The 10362-nt window shown below is 39.3% G+C and overlaps 1 protein-coding gene across 1 annotated transcript in view; it reads left to right on the forward strand.

The window, feature by feature from the left end:
* sstr3a (somatostatin receptor 3a) overlaps positions 1-9385 on the forward strand; it is a 44326-nt gene extending 34941 nt beyond the window's left edge. The window contains exon 2 of the mRNA XM_026164072.2: positions 1878-9385. Within this exon, the coding sequence (XP_026019857.1) occupies positions 1912-3363 (1452 nt within the window). The 5' untranslated portion in view covers positions 1878-1911 and the 3' untranslated portion in view covers positions 3364-9385. The remainder of the gene's footprint in view (positions 1-1877) is intronic.
* Positions 9386-10362: the final 977 nt, after the last annotated feature.

The raw sequence follows: 10362 nt of genomic DNA on the forward strand, positions 1-10362 counted from the left end.
TCTCAATTATCTGCTTTTTCCACGTGTGAGAATATCCTGTGTTTAATTTACCTGCTTTATCAAAAGAACCAAATATAGATGGCATGGTGAAATCATGCTGCAAACAAGCATCTTTATCTATTTGCTGTGTGAGTCATTATCTCATATCCATTTCTATCCCATTTTCGTTATTTTATCTACAGCCTTTCTTTTTTGCAGCTCACCCTCTGAGAAACATCTCTGCTAACTCTTCATGTAACAGCCTAGCTTATTATGGCTAACAACACTTTTTGGGAGTGAAAAAGTGACTTGCAAAGCTTGATTTTATAAAATACCCTAACTCTTAATTTACAAATGCATTGTAATACTATATCTAATAATCTGTGCTCAGAATACAGACACTTCATCTTACCACAAGTTTTATAATTCCAGATAGATGTTTCCTAAATATGTTTTATTTCTCATTAGCAAAATTACAACATAACTACTATTTACATGTATTGGACAACTAAATTGGGAGACCTTTTGTCTCCTCCTAGTCAGCCTCCTAGTAGGTGCACATTTAAGTTTGAAAACCCAAGGTGATTTTCTGAAAGCTTGACTTCTTATCTTGACCTTGAGTTCAAGGTCACTGAGATTCAAAGTCGTCCAAGATGTTTAGTAGCTGCACCTATGGTATGAATTTCAAAATCCTACAACACCTCGTTCCCGAGTTATTCGCAAACTTGGGTGTCCACACTACCAACCCCGCCCACCCACCTTTTATGGCCGAGGGGTTAAACGTGTTGAACAGGAGCTTTGGGCCACAGCTGCCTTTGTGTACACAAAAGAAAAGCAAAAAACCTAAATGAAGAAGAGAAGCCACCACAGACTGTGGACATGTCAACACATACCACATTCACATTAAAGAAATTCACCATTTACAAGTTGAGACATAACGCTATAACATTAAGACAAGAAAAAGATGGGTTTAAACAGCTCTGCTGGAGTCGGGTCCCATGAGCATCAAGCAATCAATTGTTTCCATTGTTTTTACAACAATGGAAACCCCAATGAGTTTATTGGAAGACTGGATTGATTTTATTGCATCTGTGAAATCGAAAAGTCATTAAGTGAAAGGCCGGCTTTAGGTTATTAAACCTGCAAATAGCAAAAAATAATGTTTAGTGGCCTGAATGGCAACAAACTATTTGGTGACAGAACAGAAATATAGGAGTTATACCAAGAAAAACAAATACTGTCTTCATGTGGTTAATGTGTGTTTTACATGCAAAGAATCCCCAGTTTTAAACCAGGATGAGATGGGCATCTGAAGGTTTATGCCTCTAAGTCCAACCTCAGTACCTCGGCTTCATAAAATAAGGAAGTTGCTGAAAGTACAACTATAGCAGTATTTTAAAAAAATCAGACCAAGCTTATAGTTAGAAAAAATAATATTATATATATATATATAAAATATTAAAAATGATATTCAGTACACACAAATAATAAATAGCTTGGGATACCTTGTGAGCATCATTTTCAATCAAATAGTAAATTCTTTAGTGTTACACTTATCTATTAACAAGCATACTGTTTTGTGTTTTAAAAAATTGTTGATGAAATTTCTTAAAATGACCCAGTAAATTTATACAAAGTTACAAATTGTATAGACTTTAACCACTTCAGCCATCATAGTACATCATGGTAAATATATATTCAGGTTAATATTTCTTATTATTGATGACTTCTTAGTCTGAGTGTGAAGAGCTTTAATATTAAAGTAAAAGTACTGTTACCCTTTGTCATGTCCTTGAAAAACAGTTTTTCCATTTCTTTTCATTGCTTTCTGAAAGAAACTTGAAAAATGTCAGCTATGAAGTTCAGTGACTTTATTTTATTTTTCTTTGCTTCAGCAGAACAGATGGGTGGGAGCTGAGATCACAAAGCAACATGGGTGACGCGTCGTATTCCGGCCTGGAGATGACGGCTGAGACGTGGGAGAACGGCAGCTTTGCGAGCCCCTCGCCGGGTCTCCCACTGTTTCCGCTCATGTTCAACGACAGCGATCTGAACGACACGCTGTTCAACTCCACCAACTCCACCGCCCCTGATGCCTTCTCGGGTCCCAGCGTAGCAGGGGTCCTCATCCCACTCATTTACATAATTGTTTGCATCATCGGCCTGGGCGGCAACACTTTAGTGATTCACATTGTTCTGCACTACTCAAAGATAGAGTCCGTGACAAACATCTATATTCTCAACCTGGCCATCGCCGACGAACTCTTCATGCTCGGCCTGCCTTTCCTGGCGGTGCAGAACACGCTCCAGTCATGGCCCTTCGGCTCCTTCATGTGCCGACTGGTCATGACTGTCGACTCCATCAACCAGTTCACCAGCATCTTCTGCCTGACCGTAATGAGCATCGATCGCTACCTCGCCGTGGTCCACCCCATTCGGTCTTCTAAGTGGCGGCGGCCTCAGGTGGCCAAAGTGGTGAATGGCACCGTGTGGGCGCTGTCATTCCTTGTTGTTCTGCCAGTGGTCATCTTTGCTAACATCCAGAAAGCAGGAGGCACCTGTAACATCGCCTGGCCCCAGCCGGCTAACATCTGGAGGGCTGCTTTCATCATTTACACCTCCACTGTTGGATTCTTCTGCCCTCTTCTCATCATCTGCCTCTGCTACCTGCTCATCGTCTTCAAGATCCGCAGCTCGGGGAAGAAAGTCCACGCCACCTCGACCAAGCGGAGAAAGTCAGAGCGGAAAGTGACACGCATGGTTGTGATTGTTGTTGCTGTGTTTGTTTTCTGCTGGTTACCTTTCTATGCCCTCAACATCATCAACTTATTGGTGGCCCTGCCACCAGAGTACCAGGGCCTTTACTACTTTGTCGTAGTGCTCGGTTATGCTAACAGCTGCGCCAACCCTATCGTCTACGGCTTCCTGTCAGACAACTTCAAGCGGGGTTTCCGGAAAGCCCTCTGCCGCTCCACGAGGAAGGTGGAGAACCACGAGCCCCTGGAGCACCAGCAGCAGGACGAGGGCAGGAGGGCGCTCATGCCCAGAGAGAGCCTGAGACGAGCAATCAGGGATGAAGAGGATGATGATGAAGAGGTGGTTTCAGAAATGACTGAGATATACAGAATTGCCCAGAATGGAAACAGCAGCTACCAGCTGCAGAGCTCGCAGCCGTTATTCTTAGAGAAAGGCGCAACGCCTGGAGTCACAGAGCTAGCCTCCCCAGATAGGCGGGATAACATGGGGGATGCGAAAGGGAAAGACGCCAACGGGGCCACCCTGACTGTCCCACTGCTTCTCAACGGAACCAAGGGTGGGAGCACTAAAACGCTACCAGAGGAAAACTTGGAACCAAGCGCATCATTGGAGATAAGTTACCTCTAGTGTAAAATATGAACTTTAAGTTTATGGGACCGATGTGGAGTGAGTACAATACAGGGTGGCCTGCTTCTAAGCCAAAAAAACCCCCCATAACAACCCATTAATGAACACTTGGGTGGGTCTTAACATTTTTTCATCAGTGTACACATTAAAAAGCATGTTTATAATGTAAATTTTGTTTATATGCATGCCTGTATGTACAAATATGTGCCTTTAATTGGTTTGATCACCATTTTTTTCTGCTCTTTTAAGCTGTTATATTCCATAATGTGAAAATCATTTGCTCAGGTTTGGCTGTATTTAAGCTTCAGTCGCCATCTAGGTTGATGACATGGGTGTTGTTACTGCAACTATTATAAAACCAAATGCCTGCAGCTCCAGCTCCTAGAAATCCTAGTTTGTCTGTTAGTTTCATTTTGCTGCCGGGATCACACTTTGTGTTTTCTATAGAGAGTCAAACAGGTAAAGAGGTGGTCGGGGTGGATGAACAACATGCAAAAAAAAAAAATGTTTCTGATTGGGTTAGGACAAAAGCACTAATTTTCACACTCAGTGAATCCAGGAAAAAGTCAATTACATATTTTTTGAATATGATTGTTTAATTTAACATAACCACCAGCTGCCAGCTCCTAAACATACTCAGCATCTCATTAATAGTGTCATTGTCATGAATCGCTGTGTGGCAGGCAAGCAGGAGTGGTGGACCCAAAATGCAGAACTCAGACACGGAAGTGAAACTTAAGGCGCAGCTTTATTGCTGGGAAAAACCTCGTACAACTAAACTCACCAAAAGAAAACCAAAAGTCAGAACAGAGGAACCAAGGACTGAAACACTGGAAAGAAACACTAAACTGGAGCAGGAGACCAAACACTAGGAACATAGAAGCAGAACACACAGCTAGTTGAGGGTACGACGCGACACTGACACAGAGAAACACAGGGCTTAAATACACAGACGGCAGTAATCAAGGGATGAGAGACAGAAGGGGAACACACCTGGGAGAAATCACAGCTGACGAGACAGGGGAAACGTAACTGAGCACACTCACATATGACACAAACCTTCACAATAAAACAGGAAACTCAGACACATGGAACCAGGCAAGACATTGAACTAAACAGACAGATTCACAAACAGATGGGGTGACACCATAGACAGAGACAGACTCAAAGGCAGACCAAATATGACACACAGAACTCAAACAATAATAATCATCATCATCATAAACTAGAAAATGATAACTAAAAGCGCTGGGTCACCGACCCAGGACCATGACAGTCATATCTTATCTTTAAATACTTATTTAACCCCTTGGATGCATGGTGCACTGTTAAATTAATCCTTATACACTTTATACCGGGCTCTGTGCAAGGCATAGTTAAGGTTATGAGAACTGTGGATCTATGATATAAACTATCTATATACTATATAATTTGTGGAAAACTGTTTTCTCTTACTTACATTATTAGTATGTTATTATTTTCCAAGCCTGCTGCACTTTTTCAAATTCCAGGGACCCATTATGTTCATTTCCTTGCCTCATATTTTCATTCTTTGCTTCTAGAGTAACTTTACACAATTAGCAGTTGAGATGAATCCTTATTTAGCTTCCACTTCCCTCAGTTTATCCTCCATCTAAAACAAGTTTCTCTGTTCAAGACAATTTTTGATTGGCTGGCCCCGCACATACAGAAATTTTAAACTCATGACCAAATGTTTTGGCAGTGGCACACATTTTGTGTTTTGTACACTTTGTCATTTCAGTTTTTACTTGGATTATTTTCAGCATAAGCATTCTTTGCTTTTTTTTTTTACTGGTGAATAATCAGTTCTGGCCCAAGTCCTGATTGATGGTAATCCATTTCTGTATTATCAGTGCTTCAAGTCGATCACCCTTTGTGGGCTTCAGGTTATCTGCTTGCTTTTAAAGGACTGATCATACGAAAAACATGCTCAAAGATCAGCTTCTTCCAATGATCCAAGAGCAATGGGGTGATAATCTGTGCATTTTTCAGGATGATGGAGCACCACGTCAGAAATCAAAGCGATAACTAAGGTCAAATCAGCTTTTTGGATCAACGGCCAGGAATCTCCTCAAATCTATTTCTTAATCCCACCGAGATTTAATCTTAGAAATGTGCCATCATTCAGGATTTGGCTCAGAGGCTGATATCCACCACGCCACAAATAACGTTTGTATGAAAGACAAGATTTGTGCCTTTGCCAAAACTTCTGACCCCACTGTTAGAAGCTTTGGCCATATTAAGTAATAAACGTTAGATATAAAAGATGAGCATATCCACGCTCATGCTGTAGGAATTTTCTCGTAGAGCTTCCAGCCCTGCTTTCAGAAATCAAACACTTTAACAGTTTTAGATCCAGCATAATTACAAAATCTTATTATCCAGCTGCTTCCAGTGTGTCATCAGAGCAGCAGTTGTGCACGTAAAATAATTTGAAAAAGCCGCCTCATAAAACCAAAGTGCTTTATAATAACGGCTGGATTGATGTGACAGTCAAAGAGATATTAGAGAATCCATTAATCTGTCAGTGCTGAACCGATACCTGTGTGAAAGCCCTGAGGCTGCTGTCAGAATGAGAGTGCTTCTAATAACCGCTGACATACAGAAGTTGCTGTTCTAAAACATGCCAACAAAAAAGGAAAAGTTCATAGGAAAACCATTTTTTAAATTTAAATATTCTATATTTTTTTCATTAATTTCAGTGCCCCATTTAAACTCAGTATAATCTCTGATCTAATGAAGATCAAGCTGCTGCAGGCACTCGCAAACTCCATTAGCGTCATCCAGGTTTCCCTCGCTTGCATCATTTGTCCGTGTCGTAGTTCCTCACCATGAAGATGTGAAGCGTGACGCAGGACCGAGTTCTTTCATCCAGAGCGTCTCGCGCGTTTCTGATGACGACACGCCGGCTCACACGAGTCAAACCGCAATCACACTGGAAAGCGGAAATGCTGTGAATTTTTCATGTAGTGTTCACCTTTATTTATATTCCTATAGATACAGATCATATATATATATAATTTTAAATTTAAAACTTAAAATGAGCAAACTGAAACAAATGAAACTTGTTTCTACCTGACACTCAGATTATAGAAGGAGAAAAAAAACCCTCCCATTTCTGATATATAATCATACTGAAGGCTTTTATACCCTTATTTGATTTACTTATGAAAGTGTCCACTTTCTCATTACTTTCATATATTGTTTTAGGAAGTATCCAATACATACAAGTTTCATTTATATAATTTTTCAGGGGATCTTATATCTGTTTTCACTCTTGTATGCTTTTCATACAAGTTTCACACAAGACAGATACAAACGTTATAAGATTTATATATATCTTTTCCATTAGCCTTATATGATTCACTATATGAGGCAAGCCAAATCTGATGCAAGTCTTTATAAGTTTTTTCGATTTCTTTTCCATATGGGTAGTGTCAGAGCAGTCTGTTGAGTGAAGGCAGGTATCCAATGATTTCAAGCCAAACGGTGAATGTAACAAATTCTCTTAAATTTCTTGTACCTGCTGCTCAGGTAGCGGGCCAAATGTTTACTCATTATTTTAATAAGACTTAAAACCACTGACAGACTGACCCAGCCTTAAAGTTGTTTCATTTTAAGCCTCAGAAATAAAAATTCAAGGTGCTGAAAAACACACATTCACTTTTCTCCTTATGCTGCAGAAAAGCTTGAATATTTAACCAGTGACCTTGAAATCAGTTTAAAATGCTTCATAAATTTTCTGCTGGATATTGTTATTCATATCTTTCAAGCTATTGTCTGCAAATAACATATTCAGATTTTATATAATATGCTTTTTTTTGCAACATAAGGGTTTTTAAGATAATATCAGATGTGGGTGGCTGATCGCAGCAGTTCCATCTATAGAAATACTACGTCCACAGTTCACACCGACACTGCTTTTTAACTGACAGGTTTACTTTTCCATGCATGGCAACATTTTCCCACAAGAAAGAGACAAAACTGTATTAATAAAGAAGAAATTAGGGAATATACTTTAAATTGATGTCTGTTCATTCAGTAAGGTTGCTTGACGTAGGGAAGTTGGTAAGGTTATAATCATAGGGTTGCAATTATTTCTGGTTTTAAAATACAGATTTTTGTGGTTCGCTTATTGCCCTACTATTAGAATTATTTGCTATGCACAGGTTGCTAAAATAATGTTATTACACCTGCATACAGACAAAGAAACCCATGTTATCTTTTAATTTAGCAAATTACATATTTCTTTGATGTCTAAATTTAACTAAAACAATACTTGTATCCTAGTTTTTCACATGTGGAAGACGAATTTACCCATAAAACTCCAGCACTCTCCCAACACATGCTGACTGCTCCACAAAACAGTTAAACCACACCAGAATCTTCAACATGCATATTTTAGTAATTTAGATATTTACTGTCTCGGGCCCTCGTATTGAAAATATGATCAAGCTAAGCGAAAAGAGAAAAGAAAACATCGCCCCTATACCTGGAAACATTTTTTTTTTGTCTCTAGCTGCCATTTTGACTTTTGATATTCAAGGCCAGACAAGTGGGACTCCACTATTTAGAACAGGGATATTAGACATACAGCCTGGGCCAGAACCAGGATGCCAAAGGTAATGTGTGGCCCAGTATAGACGACACAGTACTATTCAAGGAAACTGCAACTTTCTCCAGGGTAGAAGTCTAAACCATCACCAGATTTGCAGAGATGTTACAGAAAGTGTGCCAGCGGGTTTGATTTATGGCAAAGATATTAAAATTGTGCCAATTCTGCATCAGACATTCAGGCCTGTGGATATTTTTTTGTTTCTACGTAATGATTCTTATTTAGTTTTAAGATCAGAAGTTCAAGATTTAGAAGGTTTTTTGGTAACTAACATGCAGCACTAAAGATCAATACAGCTGTCAGACTGTGTGGAACTCTTTAAAAATAAAGTCAATGAAAGTGAAGACGAGCAAACACTGCCAGATAAAGCTGTCACGTCCCGGTCGCTTAGAACAGGTGCAAGGAGACGAGCTTTGAAGAACACTTGAACAGTTCTCAGTGAATATCAGGTAGCTTTTTTGTTCGGCTTGCCCATCCCTATGTGCAGCGAGTGTTCTGTATTATTTTCTATTGCTATAAAAGAAATCAAGCTGCATTCAGTTTCCATGAAAACGTGTTTGCCGTAGCAGGAATGGTTCATAAGGACAATTTCTAAGAGACAGAGTTGCATGGCTTTTTATGTTACAGCATTCTTACTGATTCTATACAAATAATGTAGATAATTATCTGATTACATGGGTGTACTTTGAAATTAATCTGTGTCGCTGCTCAGATTGTGACCTTAGCGAAAGAGCTAATTTGTCTGTGTTGTTTCTTGAAAGCTGAACACTGAGCCATCATGCCGAGGCTCGCTGATTAATTATACACGTGCTGCCTGAGGTGTGTAGGCCAGGGTGGATCCAGAAATATTTGAGCAGTAGCCACAATACTGTTTTTATGGTCCTCATCAATTTCAGTACAGCTGTAATTAAACATATAATTCTGAAGGATCTGCACCTTAATTAACCGTTATGATCTGTATAACTGCAACACTGAAAAAGATTTTAAAAAGTTAATAAGTTACTATTTTCTTATCTGAAGTTATGTCTTTGTGGTGTACTGAGCTGCTTCGGGAATGTGAGTTATCATGTAAAACAAACTTGGTCACACTGGCTTTGTGTTGGTGTGCATTCTTGGTAATTTTGTGTGTTTTAATTGTCATAAAGTAAAGCTATGTGCCAGACAGGCGTCCTTTCTTTATCAGACTCCGGTACATGTGAATGGACTCCTGTACACACTGTTTGCACTTTGGTGTGATTACACACAGACTTTTTTTCACATAACTGTAAAAATGATTTTGTTCATTACTCACAAACAGTGTCAAGTTGCCTCTATTGAGCATACAAAGGTTTATTGGGGCTCATGGAAGAGGATCTCCATTAAACGCCAAATATTGCTTAAAATTTACTACTGACCTGCCTTTCTTCTTTTTCCTACCCTAAAAAAGTAGTAATTAAAGTGGATTTACTAAACACTACGCCCTCAGTTCACAACTGCTGGCAAAGCAATGGCGTAAAATTCTGCATGGAAAACACAGTTGTACAAACCCCGTCAAAGAAGCACAGATCCATGCTACTCCACAGCACCTTGCATTTAAATGACAGCTCATTTATACTGAAAATGGAAATAGGTTTTGTTTACATGTAGTCATCATTTATTCATGAAACACGTTAAAACATTATGGCATAAGAACCCCAGAACAAACTGACTTTATACTTTAATCATGGCACCAGTATCGGGGGAGTGATTATTCATAAAATGTATGGGTCTGTGCAAAAACCTTGAGCCACTGTTCATTTTACTTCCAAGGAGTCAGACTTGCTTGTAATTTTTAAAGTGCTCTTGAGCAATAGTTTCACACCTTCAGAAGTTCTTTCAATGTTTTTCTTTGGCTGCTTTTTCCACTTGTTTTCAGTTGGTTGTGAAACATCTGTCTCACTAAAAACACTGCATCCAGATAACCTGAATCACCTTTCTAACGTTTGCCTATATACGTGGATTGTTGAACATGCATCAGGATATTAGCTGAAACCGTACGATATACAGGTACTGTGTGTGCGGCATGTCCTTAAAAACTTAAGGAAACAGGACAAATGGAGGACCAAGGAAGAAGAAGCCAGTCTAAAAGATCTTCCCACCGTGTCTGGAAGTCATATAGATAATAAACAAATCTAAGTCTAAAGGTATAAAAACACTTTTTAAGTATATATGATATGTACATGTGAGATTATAATAAACATAAACATTATTATTTGAAGGGAAAACTGTACAGAATATTAGGAAATGAATATATAGAAATCCAGTATACATTCACCATTTGAGGCATGAAATTGCCATACATAAAGCTATTGCAGAACCTGGACCTGATGCTGCTTGTGGGCAGG

The sequence above is a fragment of the Astatotilapia calliptera genome, chromosome 4 (assembly GCF_964374335.1).
Source record: "Astatotilapia calliptera chromosome 4, fAstCal68.1, whole genome shotgun sequence".
Taxonomy (NCBI): Eukaryota; Metazoa; Chordata; class Actinopteri; order Cichliformes; family Cichlidae; genus Astatotilapia; species Astatotilapia calliptera.